The 17,423-nt window shown below is 35.5% G+C and overlaps 3 protein-coding genes across 3 annotated transcripts; 2 read left to right on the top strand and 1 right to left on the bottom strand.

The window, feature by feature from the left end:
- Positions 1-23: 23 nt before the first annotated feature.
- Positions 24-3,210, bottom strand: LOC111465541 (protein WVD2-like 1). The gene is made up of 7 exons (XM_023109968.1): positions 3,103-3,210; positions 1,345-1,948; positions 1,031-1,185; positions 830-923; positions 672-743; positions 483-593; positions 24-366 (listed from the first exon to the last, which is right to left on the bottom strand). Exons 2-7 carry the CDS (start codon positions 1,942-1,944, stop codon positions 52-54), a joined length of 1,347 nt encoding a protein of 448 aa, XP_022965736.1. The 5' UTR covers positions 1,945-1,948; positions 3,103-3,210; the 3' UTR covers positions 24-51.
- Positions 3,211-6,288: 3,078 nt separating this feature from the next.
- On the top strand, positions 6,289-8,259 carry LOC111465325 (uncharacterized protein At2g34160-like). Its single transcript, XM_023109643.1, has 6 exons — positions 6,289-6,292; positions 6,654-6,862; positions 7,310-7,358; positions 7,453-7,515; positions 7,604-7,668; positions 7,976-8,259. Exons 1-6 carry the CDS (start codon positions 6,289-6,291, stop codon positions 8,105-8,107), a joined length of 522 nt encoding a protein of 173 aa, XP_022965411.1. The 3' UTR covers positions 8,108-8,259.
- Positions 8,260-10,114: 1,855 nt separating this feature from the next.
- LOC111465516 (flowering locus K homology domain-like) lies at positions 10,115-15,625 on the top strand. The gene is made up of 7 exons (XM_023109925.1): positions 10,115-10,281; positions 10,872-11,298; positions 13,462-13,711; positions 13,860-14,008; positions 14,113-14,394; positions 14,723-14,917; positions 15,144-15,625. The coding sequence occupies exons 2-7, from the start codon at positions 10,891-10,893 to the stop codon at positions 15,318-15,320; spliced, it is 1,461 nt and encodes a 486-aa protein (XP_022965693.1). The 5' UTR covers positions 10,115-10,281; positions 10,872-10,890; the 3' UTR covers positions 15,321-15,625.
- Positions 15,626-17,423: the final 1,798 nt, after the last annotated feature.

The raw sequence follows: 17,423 nt of genomic DNA on the forward strand, positions 1-17,423 counted from the left end.
TTTTTTTTTTTTTTTTTTTTTTTCAGCTCACATTAGATAAAAAGTAGATGTTCATGAGTGAATCGGGATACATACATTACTTTTGAGCGGATCGGTCGTTGCAAGAGTCGTTTTTCTCGTCTCTTTATCATGCTGCTTCACGTGGTTTCGATGTTTAAAATTTTCATTACTGTAGCAATGCCCATTGGCTTGCGCTTTATTTCTGCACGGTATGCCGTTAGCTGATTCAAATTTGTGACTACCGTAGCTAAGGCGCTGCGCTCGTGCGCATCCTCTTCCCTTCTCCTCTAGGCCTATGCTCATCGTCGCATCACCGCAGCTTTTCCTTCGAGTTAGATTTGGAGACTTTGGTCGAGTTAATGGCAACTGACATAAGATCCTAGTTAAAATCTTACCATCATCGCGAAACAAAGAAACATACTAATTTTACCGACACTGAAAACATATCGTTATCATATCGGTATAGAGTTTCGACGACCAACCTTTTTGAGTTCAACCTTAGGTGGTGGTCCTTCATAATAAAAACTAGGCACTGGTTTAGCTTTGATCACTAATCCCTTCCTAAGCTCTTTGATTGCTGCTTGTTGCTCTTCCTAAAATCGAAGACGAAACTAAGACGATCGTTTGGTGATTACACGACACGACACGACAAGATGGGTATCAGGGAATACCTTAATTCGTGCTTCGTATTCGATTCTCTCGGCCTCCAAAGCTTTGTGTTTCTCCTCCAACTTGTTGTAGTACTGAACAGAGAAAAAACATTTGATATATAAACAGAAAATCCCAGATAGAACAGCAAGAACATGTCTCCATCATACGACCGACGTACCTCCTTCCTTTTATCAGCACGTTTGGCTGATTGAAATGTGGGAGCTGTTCCGATAGTAACTTTAGATTTGAGCTGTCGAATTGATGCGAAGGTACTGTCAATCGGCTAAGGATAACAAAATCTGATCATATGAATGAATTATAGTTTATGAAACCGAACAAAAACATGATTCTGTGAGATCGTTGTCGAAAAAAAGGATACGAGGCAGCGGTAGACCAATGTTCTTCTTCTCCATGATGTTTCTTAAGATAAATATGTGAAGATTTCGATGATGTTTGAGGCGAGTTTGGCTGTTCTTCGTGATTTTTCTTAAGATCGTTCTGTGAAGATTTCCATGATGGTCGCGGCGAGTTTGGCTGTAGACAGTAAAACACACACGCAGAAATCAGCACATAATACTTGTTTGAACTCAAAAATCAAAGTCGGGAAGCTGTTTTCGAGTCGATAATCTTGTATTTAAGGATATATATAGGAAAAAATGCAGCTCCATTGATCTTCCTAAAAGTTGTACTTACTAATGAATTCTCTTTTGGGCCGGGAGACTTCGAGTTTGATGTGATGGCATTCGACGAAACATCGACGACGGTTGTTGGAGTTGGAGCACGTTCGGTCTCAATGGTTTGTGCGTACATTGCTCCTTTTCTCTGTACCTGAACAGTTGGTTGTTGAATCTTGTGGTTCACCCGCACGATTTTCGGAGTAACAGCTATAGTCCCAGGCGAGATAGACTTATTGAAGTCACTGATTTTCTGTGCAACAGTTCGCTCCTCCTTCTTCTTCTCCTCAGGAACAAGCAGGGGCACGGGCACAAGTTCAGGCTCAGGCTCAGGTTCAGGTTTAGGTTCAAGCTCGGATGCGGGAGCAAGCAAAGGGACAGGTATAGGCACACTAGCATCAATGATTGTGGTTTTGATGGCTAGAACACCGTCCAGCGTTTCTTGACGATTTTCATCTAACGAATTCTCCTCACTCGATTCATTATCCTCGAATTCCTCCAAATCAATACTTTCTTCTGAAGTTTTGGAGGAATCATGAACTTTGTCATGAGAAACACCATTTAAAACCATTTCAAGATCATTTGGATCCTCCACAACACAAGCAATTTCCCTACCCATGACCCTACAAAAAAATGAACATGGTATCAGTCCAAGTCCACCGCCAGCGCACATATTATCTTCTTTGGGCTTTCCCTCAAGGTTTTTAAAACGGGTCTGTTAGGAAGAGATTTCCACACCCTTATAAAGGGTATTTCGTCCTCTTCCCCAACCGATGTGGGATTTCACAATCCACCCCCTTCGGGGTACAGCATCCTCGTTGGCACTCGTTCTCTTCTGCAATCGATGTGGGACCTTCCCAATCCACCCATTTTGGAGCCCAGCGTCCTTGCTAGCACACCGGTTCATGTCCACCCTCTTCAAGGCTCAGCCTTGGCACATTACCATGTGTCTGGCTGTGATACCATTTGTAACAGCCCAAACCCACCGCTAGCATATATTGTCCTTTTTGGGCTTTCCCTCAAGATTTTTAGAACAGAGATTTCCACACCCTTATAAAGAGTCTTTCGTTCTCTTCCCCAACCGATGTGGGATTTCACAATCCACCCCCCTTCAGGGTCCAGCGTCCTCGTTGGCACTCGTTCCCTTCTCCAATCAATGTGGACCTCTCCAATCCACCCCCCCTTCCATACCCAGCATCCTTGCTGCACATCGCCTCGTGTCCACCCCCTTTAGGGCTCAGCCTACGCTAGCACATCACCCTATGCCTGATTGTGATACCATTTGTAACAGCCCAAGCCTACCGCTATATTGTCCTCTTTGGGCTTTCCCTCACGGTTTTTAAAATGTGTCAGCTATATTAGAAAGATCCAACTCAGAAAATCCATGGTTTGCCCCAAAACACCATGAAAAACAAGATCATAAAGGAAAGAACAACATCAAAATGAAATCAATCCTCAAGAACACTTCAAATATATTTGAATTGACCCATAAAATCAAAAGGGTTAATCCAGATTCCCAACTCCACAAACAAGAACTCCCACAAACAAACATGCAAGGATTCAAAAAACAAGAAAACCCCATTTCCACAAAGCCTCAAAACACCACAAGACATCAAACAAGAACCAAAAAACAGCAGAAACAGCTCAAAACACAGCATTAAGAACAGCAGAAGAGCCATATTCAACCCATTACAGCAAAGAAGATGAAAAGAAAAACAGAGGAATGGAAGGAAGAAAGCAGAAAAGGCATGAAAAACAGAGGAGAAGAAGAAGGTACCCTGAGAAACCAGCTCCTCTTGCCGATCCGACAAGATCGCCCTGGCTCCCCGCCCCTCTAACCTCGCCTCCCCGCTCTCTAAAACCAAACGAAAACAAAAGAAAATAAAACAAAGTGGGAAAATAAATTGAAAATTGGGTTTTTCTTTCTTTCCTTTCTACAAATCAAAGCTAGCGGTTTTCCTTTTTGTTAGCGTAATGATCGGAAAACAAAAAACAAAACCCCAATAATTTAAAAAATTTAAAACTTTTTATTTATAGATTATAAATGTAAAAAATATATTTTTTTAAATATATAATATATATATTTTTATTGTGGGGCCCGCCTCAAAGAGATCGAGACATCATCGTCATCATCATCGCCGTCATCCTCAGCTCACGTTTTAAATGTAATTTTCTTTAATTTTCGATTTAAATATTTGATGGTGTCGATATTCTTGTCCATCTCTCATGCAACATGACCACGTTATTTATTTATCTTGAGTTACCTCTAGAGAAGCTCATCTTCATATACCAACGTGAATTATTTAGTATGTTTTGTCTTCACTCACATGTTTCTATAAAAGTTTTTAGTAGGTCACCGAACATAGAATTACTCAAAATCAAACATACTTAATTCTGGTGTTTTTATAATTGAGCCACTGAAAATGAAGATGTACTGACATGAGTTATTGCAAAAAAAAAAAAAAGTAAGATTCAGATTATTTTGTTGATTAAATATATGAACAAGTTACATTGATTATGTCTAACTTGAATGATTCTAAACATACTTACCTATAACTCTTCGTACTGTATTTTTTAAATATAATCAAATCTATAATAATTATCATATACCATAATTAATTAATTAATAATTAATTAAAGTTGAAAAAAAAGATTAATTAATTAAAATTGAAATTTGTGAATGGTGAAGGAGGTAGTTGCTTTCAGTTGGTCTAATCCACTCCATTATTAATTGATTTAATTTTATTTTATTTTAATATTTGAAAAGGCTTTTTCACAATTAATTAATGAAATTCAATTAATAAACTAACGGCGTAAGTTGACGGCTTAAAATCATGACATGAGAATCTTCTTTGGAATTTGGTTTATTTTATAAAAAAATCATTAATTATTATTAATAACTATTTTTTTAAATTTTTTTATTAAAATATATACTTTTTTTTTAATGTTTTTTCAATTTTAGTTGAATTTATAAATGATTTAATTATAATTATATTTTAATGAAATATTAATCCTAGAATAGAACGAAATTAATGTTTAAAAAAAAAAACCAAAATTCACCTTTTTGTAAATGTTCCAAAATGTAGCGTACAAGTAGGCATGATGTCAGCTCTCTACCACTTTTGAACTCCTGTGGTATAAACAAATAAACAATTTCGTAATTTAGAAATGAAAATAGAATATTATTTTATTAATTAGATTTAAAGTTTTAAAACAAACAAAATTGGGTAGCAATATTATATATATAATAATAATAATAATAATTCAACACTATTAAAAACAAAATATAAAATAAAAACCAAACAACAAGGCCTAACTTTTTGAAAGTCAAATAGAAAATAATTACAAAGTGTTTTTTTTTTTTATAATTATTTTATTTATGTAAAGCCGTTTTTATTTTATTTTATTTTCTTTGATAAAGGTTTTTTTTTTAATTATTACCCACTTTTTTTTAATCATTCTTTTACTCAAAAGTTTATTTATTTATTCTCTCACCAAATTAAATCCCTTAATTATCCCACAAAATAAGCATATTTTAAAATATCTTTAATTGGTGGGTGTCATGTCATAATTTTGAATTGACCAATAAATAAATAAATATAAATATATATATATATATATATATATATATATATATATATATATAGATATATAGATATATAAAACTTTGGACAATATTTAATGAATATGGTATGATATTCAAACGAGAAAATAACTTTTCTGAACGAGTTAACGACCCTTATCTCAAAATGAATTTGACTCCAAAATGGCCCGAAAACGGATGTGTTTAAGTTTCGTATTTTAACCCAACGTATGTGTCAAATTCAACAAACTTGAGCATTCCTTACCGTGAAACTTAGCTAAAGATCAAATAATAGGCGAGACGCCTTTTTCACATACACTGGGGAAAGGGGTTACAATAGCAAGCGCTTCCTCGTTCAAAGAGCCTCTAAGACAAAGAGGGTCGGTCAACTATCTACTTTCGAGATTCATATTGATCCATCGGATCTCTGTATTCAACAAGATAATACGTGGATGTGATTAAACATTATAAATAATATTCCCTAAGCATATGATTGGCCACATTGGCCAATGACATGTCAATGTCCCTATCTCTATGAACAAGCTAAGTACAAAGGAGGCCAATTTGAGGCCAACTTTTTCTCCTTTAAATCTCATAAAAAATATTGTTGGTCCAATCTCCTTTTCTATTATTATTAGTTTGTTCGTATGTGTCGGTGGTGTTCGTGGGCAATAATAGATCGGGCTTGGGAAGATCCATAGAATTTCTTGTTCGTGGGGTCCAAAATTATTTTGTTTTTATTTTATGTGTAACACAAATACGATAAGATATTCGATTCTCGATATAAGAGTGTACCTCTAGAATTCGGATCATAATCCAAATTTCGAATTCGATACCTAATTACCCCGACAATCTCCTGCAACAGGGTCACGTTACTTATTTCTTACTCTTAACAGTGAAGATTATCCCCACAAATCAGCATGAGTCGATCATCCAACATAAAATTGTTTCAAGCAAAACATATCTATGATTGAACTACTAAAAAAGAAAGTACACGTTGTTGGTATATGTATTAAATTTCCGTTTTTAAAATTTTTCCTTAGTCATCCTATTCTCAGTGACCGCTCTCATTCAGATGTGGGTTTAGTTCATTCATGTACTCCACATTTACTCGGGTGTCATACTCGAGCTGACATGTTGAACTAAAAACATATGACCAATACTAATAATGTCATTTAACTATTAATATCGCATGACGTGATGACCTTTCGATGCAACCGTTCACGAGTAGGATTTATAATAAAAATTAAATTATTATAAATTTGAAAAATAAAATAGAAAATATATATAATTGAATTTTTGGTAAGTTAGTTTATTAAAAAAAAATCTTAATTAATTATTTTTTTATATTTTAAATTTTTATAAAAATTATGAAATGTGATGCGTAATAATTAATAAATATATTTTCGAATTTTAGTTATTGACTTTGAATTAGTAAAACATTTAAGATACAAAATGACAAAAAAGTCCAACGAAACAACGGTATCAAGAAAGGCAAATAAAGGGTATTTTCGTCAATCTGAAAATAGGCGAAAATAATTTCACAATTTCTTAAAAATAACTACGACTTTTGACCACCTTAAATTCCGCTGATAACGGTCAACAAAACTAACTTCCATGTTTCCAGCCAATCAAACACCGCCACGTGTTACTTTTTCCCGCGCTTTCCCCCATTAAAACCCTTCTTAACGACTTGCATCTAGTTTCGTGAAGCTCCCCCCTTCAATTTTTTTCCCGCTCCTCAGAATTTTCCCGAGAAAAACTGCAAGAGAGAATCTGTTGTTCTTGTTGCTTTGATCTGAGAGATCGAGGAATATATAGTGAAAAGAGATCGAAGATCGAAGATATGACGACGACGATTGCGGTATCAGGAGCCACTGAAACACAGAAGAAGAATAGAATTCAGGTTTCGAATACCAAGAAACCACTCTTCTTCTACGTTAATCTTGCTAAGGTATTCACAAATTGTTCTCTTGTTCTTCCATTCTTTTCGATTTGAAATTTGTTCCGTTTTTGTTTCGTTCTTGAGAAATGGAATCGAAATGTGTAAGGTAAGAACGAACCGTCAATTGATCCGATTCTTTTGATTTTGCATACAATCGTCTAATTTTAGTTTCTTCTTTGTTTAATTGTTTTATTGGAAATTTGAATCTTGCTCTCAAAGTTTGCCTTAAGATCTCCTTTCGTTTTTGATGAAATTGAGATTTGAGATTACGATTTGAGCAAGAATTTGAAACGATTTCATTCGGATAATCGTTTGATTTTAGTTTCTTGATTGTTGAGATGTTTTATCGGAAATTTGAATCGTTTGCCCTAAGATCCCCTTTCGTTGATTTTTTTCGATGAAATCGAGATTGAAGATTACGACTTTTTACATCAATGTGTTTAATTCTTGATTTAGAGGTACATTCAACAGCATAATGAGGTTGAGCTTTCTGCATTGGGAATGGGTATTGTTTCAATTCTTGAAAATCTTTTAATTTTTCCGCTATTGGTACATGTGTTTTTTGATTTTCTTATCTCAAATTCTCTGTATCATTACAGCAATCACTACCGTTGTCACAATTGCAGAGATTCTAAAAAACAATGGATTGGCTACAGAGAAGAGTAATTCTGTTAACATATTCGTTAATTCAAGTAATTTCTTGATAAAATGGTTATCACCGATGATTTGTATGGTTTTGTTGTGAAACAGAAGTTTTGACTTCTACCGTCGGCATGAAGGATGAGAACAAAGGTCGTTTGGTTCAGAAAGCTAAGGTTCGTATGATTTTGATACGATGTATTTTCATTTTTAGCCAGGAATGCTCAGATTAATCTTGTGGGATAACTTTCATTACATGAATTTGTTGGCATGTTTAAGTTTTTCATCGTTGGATATGAATTGTTCTTTTAGTTTTGAAACTTTTCGTGTTTTGGGTCGATTTTGATAGATTGTTTGATTATGAACTTCAAGTTTATATGATATGTTAAGTTACTGGTAATTCATTCGAACTTTGATTATGATCCTAGATTGAAATTGGGATTGAGTTTTGAAACGTTTCTTGTTTTGGGTCGATTTTGATAGATTGAGATCGTTCTGGGAAAGTCGGAAAAATTTGATTCTCTGATGACAGCGGCCACGGTGGCGGCGGAGGCGACAGCGGGGGGTGGCGAGGAGAAAAAAAAGGCAGGAGAGGAAAGCAAGGAGGGGCAATAGAGAAGATGAGAGGGAGAGGAGAGGGGAAGTGGATGTTACAATTCTTGTAGTTTAAGAATCACAATTCCTGTAGTTTTTGTTACTTTCATGTTCATCTAATCACAATTCTTTTGAAACTTTCCTTCTTCAACCTCGTGTTTTACCGTTCAAATTACGATGCCACAATGTTTTTCACAATGAACGATGAACAATGAACGATGAACGAGTCACGTGAATATGATTATAATGGCCCAAGCCTATTGTTCGATATTATCCTATTTGAATTTTTTCTTTTAGGCTTTCCCTCACCGTTTTAAAATGGGTTTGATAGGAAAATGTTTTTACATCTTTATAAAGAATGCTTCGTTTTTCTTTTTCAACTGATGTGAGGTCTCAAAATGCATCTCATTTTAGGACCCAGTGTCCTCATTGGTACTCGTTCTTCTCTTCAGAGGCCCAACATCTTTGTTGGCACATTGCTTAGTGTCTGCCTTTGATACCAACTGCTCAAGCTCACTGTCAGTAGATATTGTTTTCTTTGGCCTTTTACTTTCAAGCTTCTCCTAAAGGTTATAAAACGCGAGAGAGGTTTCCACACCCTTATAAATGTGATTCGGTTCCTTCTTCAACCGACGTGGGATCTCATGATAATGTTAAATAGTAGTAGGTAGCTACGCCACCCACGTAATTTAAAGAACCTAAAGGAACATAGTTCACATATTTCGCGGAACGTCGTTCGTATGTGTTTTTTCACCCTACTCAAGTCCAAACCATTAAGACCCCTTAGTGGTTCTAACCAAAGAGCACGCAATCTCTCCCCCAAAAATGACTTCTCCGATAGGATAACACATTAGATATTTATCTCTACACACGATGAAGAGTTTAGTGTATCATTTAACACATTATGGAGAGTAAGCAAGATTGCTAATCTAAGGTGCAAATGGGAGTAGACACGATAATGTCGTTAATGGTTTTAGAGACCAGCCTAAAGGAGGTCAGATAGAGTAACACTAAATGAACGTTCCATATCGATGTTTGTCTCTTTGCTACTAAATAAAAAAGGACTTATACTGTACTACAAAAAATACGGTGTTGTCTCTCAACGCCGTTCTTCGAGCCTAAGTGAGATACCCATCACACATTAATTTAATTTGTAGTTGAAAAAAATATAACTTTTACTTCTCTTGCCAATCGAACATCGCTTGTGCGGAATCCAAACTTGTTCGACCACACATGTCGCCTACGCGTGCATGTTCAATCGTTTGCGACACAACCGACTTGCCTCTACACTAGGGCGAGTCATTCGACTCGACCTTCCCTCTGCTCGAGGCCACGGTCTCTCAATGTAACGTCGCATCTTGTCTTGTCATCTCGATCCCCATCAACATAGTCCATATGTCTTGACGTCATCTCGAGTCTCGGGATGTCATCGGTCATCACAACTCGCTCGAATGGATCCACGTGTCGCTCATCTCATCGGAACTTCTAGAACGTCTATCCATCCAGGTTCTATCGAAGCATTGACCCTCTCGTGCTCAGTGTCATTTACGGATACTGTATCGGATAGCGGGTGTATGTAGCAACCTCCAACACGAGGGCTGGGGCGTAGTACCGGCACACTCGTGCCACCTGATACTGTCCTTGAAAAACCCATTTTAAAGAAAGTCGCTCAAGACACTCATCTCGACACGCTCGCCTACACTGTGACACACGTATGTGACACAGGGTCCACGGGTGGTGGAGAGCTTGAAAATTATGAATTTAATTTCTATTATTTAAATTTTACCATTTCTAATTTAGTCCGGTGAGTTTTAAAATTTTAAATCTCGTTGTTTCAATTTAATTAAATCTTCAAATTGCTCCTTAACTACTTTCACCATCTAAAAAGGAAAACAAATAATATAATATAATATATTATTATTATTATTAAAATTTTAAAATGGTTATATTATTATTAATATTTTTTGTTTTTCTATTTAAAAAATAATAAAAAGAAAACAAATGCTAATAAGATAAAATCGACCGGCCCTCTCTACCATTGTGGCCGCACGCCTCCTCTCTCTCTCTCCATCTCTCTCTCTCTTCCTCGCCAAATCTCTAAAACCCTAGAAGGCCACATTCGAGGTTCCAGATTTTCCAGTTCGAATTACTCCGTTCTCTCATACTTTTTGTACCTCGCTTCGATTCTTCAGTAGGTATGATAAAATAGGCTTATTTGCGTTGTTAATTTGATGTCTAGGGTTTGTTTGTTCGCGTGCTTTGTTATCTGTTCTGTTCGTCTATGAAGTTTTTATTTTTCCGTTAATATTTGTGATGGAAGTTGCGGAATGTTTTTAGTTTGTTTGGATTGGTTTTGTTTCAGATGGGTATGATTCATTTTGTTGGGAATAAGCCAGGAGATTTCGTGTTTCTTGGATTTTTATCGTTGACTTGGAATTTTCTAATTTTTGTATGTTCTACTGGTGGGATTTCCCTTGTCTTGTCAATTGTCAAGTTCACAGTAGATTTTTTGTTTTTCAATTCTGGATTATGATACTATCGTTCTGTCCAGAAAGGAAAAGTATATATATATATATATATATAAGCTGGAAATTTCCATATTCGAACACTTGAGGAGTGCATGTTTTATTGCTAATTTCACTTGTTAATATGAGTTGATGGCCTGAGGATTTTCAGGGTAGTTTTATATTTGTTTACTGAAATTTTATAGGTTATGCACTTTGGTGCGAATGAGGGAAATTTTTCTATATTAATTGTTTTACTTATATATGGTACTTTGTTGCAGCTTAATCTGTAAGTAACACATGGCTGACGTGGAACAGAGCTACACGCATGTCGACGATAATGAAGTTGATGAGACTGCACAAATATATGAGAACGCACAAATATATGAGAATGCTCAGGTACAGGACAATACACTAGAACAGGAGAGTACAGAGGAGCCAGAAAACTTGCACGGACTTGAGAATGAACATGTACCAGAAACCTTAGAGTTGGAGCCAAAAGAGGTGCATAATGAGGATACTCTGGCTGTTGTTGGTGAGAAGAAGTGGCCTGGATGGCCAGGAGAGAGTGTTTTTCGAATGTTGGTTCCTGCTCAAAAGGTTGGTAGTATAATTGGTCGCAAAGGTGAGTTCATCAAGAAAATAGTCGAGGAAACGAGAGCTCGGATTAAAATTCTTGATGGTCCTCCTGGAACAGCGGAAAGAGCAGTAAGTTTTCCTTCCTCCAGATAAGAACTTTTCTTTAATAATTTAGCTAGTATTTTTGTGAAAATTATTTGGATTTAAGGAGGTGCAAATGATTTAATATCAAATTAATAGTATCTATCCAGTTTTTTATTTTTTATTTTTTATTATGCATATATAATTTTTTTTTTTATTCTAATGGATATTGATGATTCATTAACAATTATTGTTTTAGGTTTTCTTAATTTTGTATTCTCAATATGTATAGCACCTTGCTTCAAGGTAGGCAAATATTGGGCATTATATTGCCTAATTAGCCCAATCTGGTCGAGCATCAAGTTTGGGCGATTATTTTTAGTTAGTTGTTTAATCTTGATTGTACTCCTGTTATATTCAAGCATGTGACATCAGTTATATGGCTGTGTAATGATGGAAATATGACGCTAAAAAGAAAATTTAGACCTTAAAGAGTTCATAAAATATTATCAATAATAACTTGATTAGAACTTGTACTAAAAGCCATTAAATCGTTGATTATAAAAATTAAAGTTAATATTCGAAAATTCTTTCGTGTCATGGAACAAACATTTGATTATAGGAAACCATTTGACACACTTAAAATGGATATGCTAAGACTTATGGAGAAGATTGAACTCCATCTTTCAAGATATCTGTGCTTCTACACCCCATCAATGACTACTAAACTGATTCTCTTACAGCTCTATAACTGCCATAAGGAAGTGTCCAGAAACTAAGATTAACCCTTTAAACTCATAAAAGCAAAGTCATAACTAAAACAGAAAGGAATGTAAGAGTATTCCAGGTAATCCCGAATATGGATACAGTTGCCTTGATTGTAGTAACAAAAAATGAATCTGTGCAGGTTGTGTGCAAAATTTAAGGCAACTACTCAATCTTCAATAGGATCCCATATTTGAAGAACCAAAGATCCAGATGCGGAGATCAGCATTCAACATTACAAAGTTCTGAAAAGTTGATCTGAATAAAGGCATCTGGAACTTTTGTACCATGAAGCACTGCAATATCTCTGGTAACTTCAGATCTGAAGGTTGATGTCAAGATTTCCAACGGGATAATAATATGAAAAATGGAGAAAACATAATGATAAATGTTAAGAGTTAAAAATTTTAGTAATTTAAAAGATGTTTATACACGATTAAAGATCTGCTTAAAATATAAATTGAGGCACTAAAACTGGCCAATCAATATCAAATAGAAGTGATGTATTTTTGCTTATGCTTCTATTGTGTCTTTGCCAATAACTGGGTCTATAATCCAACAACATAGAAGGTAATGTGAAAACCTGAACTCATTAATTTAAGGAGGAAAACATAACTATATTATCTAGTTTCTTGAAACATAGAAAGCTGGTAAATTTCAGCATTTTCCCTTAGATATATTTGCGGCCTCTTAAGTTGTCTCTGGCATGATATATAGGAAGAAATCATCCACCATTTTGGCCGTTGCCTTTTCAGATATATAGTTTGGGAGAAACTATTTTTGAATTGTTTGGTCTGCCTTTTAGTTTTGGCAACTTTATTATTCTAATTGGAAGGTGCTCCAAATTCGATGAAGAAGTTAAGCACGTTTGATGACTAAGGGTTTGGACACCTAATGGGAGATCTAAATGGAAATTAATATGAATAGTTTTTTTGTTTTTTTATGGTTCTCACTTGCAGATAAACTTAGTTTTTCGTTGTAGACCACACAAATTGGGAGGTGCTCTTTTTGTTATTTCCATTTTTTTCTACTATTGGATGCACAACACGATCCATCAATGCATATATCATTGGATACAACTGGATGTTTGTGCGAGTAAATTGATATGCTAGTGTATTTATTAGTGAATTTGTATCATTATAAGTTTTGGATGGTGATCCTTGGTTATTTTCTTATAGATATTATGAACTAATCCTATCTTTTCATTGGTTGGGCTTTTTTTTTTTTTTGTGTTTTCCCTGTGGTGAGCTCATTAGCTGGCTCTGGAATTCGACAAATTGTTTTTGCTTTTTATTTGCTATATGAGTCATTCTTTCTTTGTAGAATGGGGAATTTCAGGTTCCAGTACTTCATAATACTCATTTGATTTTTTTTGTTGTTGTGATAATTGGTCAATTTATGATGAAAATTTGTAGTTCTCACAAGATGGTATGCTTCATTTAATAGGTAATGGTGTCTGCGAAGGAGGAACCCGATTCTGATTTTCCTCCTGCGGTGGATGGACTTCTGAGGGTTCATAAACGTATTGTTGATGGTCTGGAGGGTGATAATGCTAATGCTCCTAACATGGGAGGCAAAGTCTCAACGAGACTGCTAGTTGCAGCTTCACAAGCAGGAAGTTTAATCGGGAAGCAGGGAGGGACCGTTAAATCCATTCAAGAAGAGTCAAATTGTATAGTTAGAGTTCTTGGATCAGGTGGACTTCTCTGGATGTCATTTGATTCTCTGCTTTATCGTTCTTTTACTATGTTATTCATTGGTTTCTGAGTTGATAATTATATACTCCATTTTGGTTTTCCATTTTCATTGCATTCTTATACTTGTCACCCGGGAACTTTCTGCAGAAGATTTGCCTGTTTTTGCTCTCCAAGACGATAGAGTTGTTGAAGTACTAGGCGATCCAGCTGGTGTGCACAAAGCCGTGGAACTCATTGCTTCTCATCTGAGAAAGTTTCTGGTTGACCGAAGCATTATCCCAGTTTTTGAAATGAATGTGAGTATGATTTCCTAATGATTTTTCGAACACTTCTACTTTTAATAGTATTGAAGTCCTAAACATTCCTGTTCTTCCTTCCAACCCAAATGCCCAAAAATCAGATGCAGATGACAAATCAACAGATGGAGCACATGCCACCACCACACCAATCTTGGGGCCCACCTCAAGGAATGCCACCAAATGCTGGGGGTGGTCCTGGCTTCGGACCGAATCCTCCATACATGCCACCACCTCGTCAATTTGACAATTATTATCCACCTGCTGATATGCCATCGGCTATGGATAAGCAACCTCATCATGGAATTTCTGCTTATGGTAGGGAAGCTCCTATGGGTGTTCATCCGCAAACAAATGCACAGTCAGTGCCTTCAATTGTCACACAGGTTTGATAAGCCTTCGAACTCCTGTATTTGATGTGGCTTTGCAAACTCGTCGAAGTTTTTCAAAAGTAATTCTGATGTGGTGCTTGTGTTACATCCTTCTTTCTAACTCTATCCCATTTTTTTTTATTGCTAAGACAAGAAACAAGTTAACTGCATGCCATCATCTGAGTCATTGGGTTATAAGTGTTCGCTCATTAAACACTTATCATTTGGCCCGATCCCATGGTTCCTTAGATTTTCATTTTTCCCCCATAGTTGGGATAACTCTTGAGGACTTGGTGAATATTTTATGATAATTCAGAATTTTTTTTTTTGTTGGTACTTGCAGACAACCCAACAAATGCAGATTCCATTATCTTTTGCTGACGCTGTCATTGGAACTGCTGGCGCTAGTATAAGCTACATTCGTCGTGCTAGTGGGGCTACCGTTACTATCCAAGAAACGAGGGGAGTCCCTGGGGAAATGACGGTAGAAATGAGTGGAACTGCTTCTCAAGTTCAAGCAGCCCAGCAGCTTATACAGGCAATTCTTTTTTCTGGCTTGTTTTGATCTTGCATCTTCTTGATGAAAACATTAGATATAATGTATCTTCTTGATGATTTTGCATCGTTCACTTTATTTTTGGAGATAAATCGCATTGTCACGTTTTATTAAACATACTCATTAGACCTCATCAATATGAATTTGAAGGCCACTTTCTCTGCTCTTTCCTGCAATCTATTAACATTCTTATTTAATTGTGTTGCAGAATTTTATGGCCGGTGCTGGAGCTCCAGCGCAGGCTCAAGCTGGGGGTTCGGCAGACCAAGGGTACAACTCTTACACTCAAGGTTCAGTCTATGCATCACCCCCTGCCGCAAACCCAGGTCATGCAAGTCATGCTGGAGGCTATGGCTCTGTCTACAGTACGAATTATGGGTACTAAGCCTTTGTACGTTGTAAAATTCTCCCCAACTTGGCGTGGTTGCGGCGAAATGGCATTGGTCACTCAAAACCTCCATCATTAGTAAGCTTTGCATCATGTAGCCTCCTTTTAAATAGATTCTACCTGAAAACTTTTTGAACCATTCTGCATTAGTAGCCTATTTGTATGATTTAGCGAAATCTGTCTCTCTGAAATTTTAGCACCAAGTTTTTTTTTTTTACTTATAAGATGTGATGAACGGACATTTTAAGAGGAGCTGCTACACTGTCGCACCCTAAAAATTGGAGGAGAATGAGATTATAGTATCTATTAGATCCTTTTTAAAATGCAGGTGTTGAATGGCTGCTGTGATTGGAGCTAACTAATGAGATTAGAGTATCTACCCCAAGGCAAGCCTCTCTCCTTTGCCTTCTCTTCTTAGTGTTCTTTTTTTTTTTTAATCTTTTTGTTTTGTTTTGTTTTGTTTTTTTGTTTCTGTTTCTGTTTCATAACACTTCTCGACTTATTTCAAGGCTGCTACCAAATAACATTTTCCCCCCCTTCAAAATGATGATAAAATAAAGTCGTGATAATGATTCATGAAGTGTTGAGCGATCGTCGATTGACTTAGTGGTCGTAGTTGTAAAGTCGTGATATTTGTACTTTACGATAAGACGTCGATACTTTATGATGAGAAGTCGATATGAAGAAATACATACAATACACATTCTTCTTGTATTCTTGACTTGTGCATGCCCATGTTGATCCCTTTATAACAGCTCATGTTGACCCCTTTTTCATTGCTCCACATGAACAAAAATAAGTTGTTCAAATCCTCCTTGCCTTGAGTTTAAATGAAAAATGAAATAAAATAAATGGATAGCTTGAGAAAATAGAACTCTAGGAAGTGTTTGGCCGATCGACCATCGGTGCAGTGAGCTAAACATCGAGTCATTGTTTGACCTAATAACTCTATTCGACTAACTTCGATAGTATTCGTTGTTTAAGTTTGCATATTTATTGATGAATGTTTATTGTTGAAATTTTTTCTTTTTTTCCTTCATCTTTCCCTTGCTCCCATGTTAATATTAAATGTTTTAACATATATTTAAAAATTTTAAAAATTTATTTATTAATCTAAAATGTTCTTTTTTTAATTTTTTTTATAGAATTATCCATAATATTGAAATTTTAAAGATATTTCCATAGACATTTTTATAAAATCAAAATTTTGATATATATTTTTGTCATTGATATTTGAAATATTAATAAATTTATATGTTAATAAATAACAAAATTCATTTAAAATTCACAAAATTTACTTCTTAAAAAACATAAATACCAACCTTCTAACTTCATATAAAATAAACAATTCTTACTTAATTTCACTCACCGATCGAGTATTAGACGGTGAATATGAAGTAGATCATTATCTTGACAATAACAAATAATTTCACTCACTGACTGATCGAGTACTAGACGATGAATATGAAGTAGATCGTTATCTTATTTAGATTTGGACAAAATAAAAGAAATATTTGCAACCTTGACCCACCTTTAAGCCAATAAGAAAATAAAATAAAATTCCTTTGAGGGCATATTCTTGTCTTGATCAACCAAAGTTGGAAATTGTAATGGGAGGGGCATTTTTGTCTTTTCACATCTGAAATTTTTCATTCTTTTCCCTGTGGATGAGTAGCATCTTCTTGTCACCTTTCACTTTATGCCCAAATAAGGAGCTCTCTTGTGTCTACATAGCACAAGTAAAGAATGGCAAAAACTATTTTATTATAATAAATTATATATTCCACAATTTTAGTTTAAAAACGACGCTCAATTTTAACTAATTGAGTTATGTCCCGATGACAAAAAAATGTATTTTGAATGATAGTGAGCGTTTTATGCAAATGATAGTGAGCGTTTTATGCTCGAGAGTAAACTTAAAATCATTTAATTATTAAAAATGAATACATTTGAGGAAAAAAAAAAGTAAGAGAATGAAAAGTCAAATAAAAAGTCAAAGAGTGAGAAATTTAGTGTGATGACTTACGACACCTAATGACTTCGACATTCTCGTGCCATGGTCGAGTTACTAAGAGTGAAGACTATTCCCACAAACCAACA

The sequence above is a fragment of the Cucurbita maxima genome, unplaced genomic scaffold (genome assembly GCF_002738345.1).
Source record: "Cucurbita maxima cultivar Rimu unplaced genomic scaffold, Cmax_1.0 Cma_Scf00029, whole genome shotgun sequence".
In the NCBI taxonomy this organism is placed as follows: Eukaryota; Viridiplantae; Streptophyta; class Magnoliopsida; order Cucurbitales; family Cucurbitaceae; genus Cucurbita; species Cucurbita maxima.

Coding starts and splice junctions, on each gene's coding strand:
- LOC111465541 (XM_023109968.1), bottom strand. CDS start 1,944: ATGGGTAGGGAAATTGCTTGTGTTGTGGAGGATCCAAATGATCTTGAA. Junction 1,186..1,344: donor GCCCAAAAGAGAATTCATTA/GTAAGTACAACT, acceptor TACTGTCTACAG/CCAAACTCGCCGCGACCATC. Junction 367..482: donor CTAAGGTTGAACTCAAAAAG/GTTGGTCGTCGA, acceptor ATCTTATGTCAG/TTGCCATTAACTCGACCAAA.
- LOC111465325 (XM_023109643.1), top strand. Junction 6,863..7,309: donor TCTACGTTAATCTTGCTAAG/GTATTCACAAAT, acceptor TTCTTGATTTAG/AGGTACATTCAACAGCATAA. Junction 7,669..7,975: donor GTTTGGTTCAGAAAGCTAAG/GTTCGTATGATT, acceptor CGATTTTGATAG/ATTGAGATCGTTCTGGGAAA.
- LOC111465516 (XM_023109925.1), top strand. CDS start 10,891: ATGGCTGACGTGGAACAGAGCTACACGCATGTCGACGATAATGAAGTT. Junction 13,712..13,859: donor AGTTAGAGTTCTTGGATCAG/GTGGACTTCTCT, acceptor AACTTTCTGCAG/AAGATTTGCCTGTTTTTGCT. Junction 14,395..14,722: donor TGCCTTCAATTGTCACACAG/GTTTGATAAGCC, acceptor TGGTACTTGCAG/ACAACCCAACAAATGCAGAT.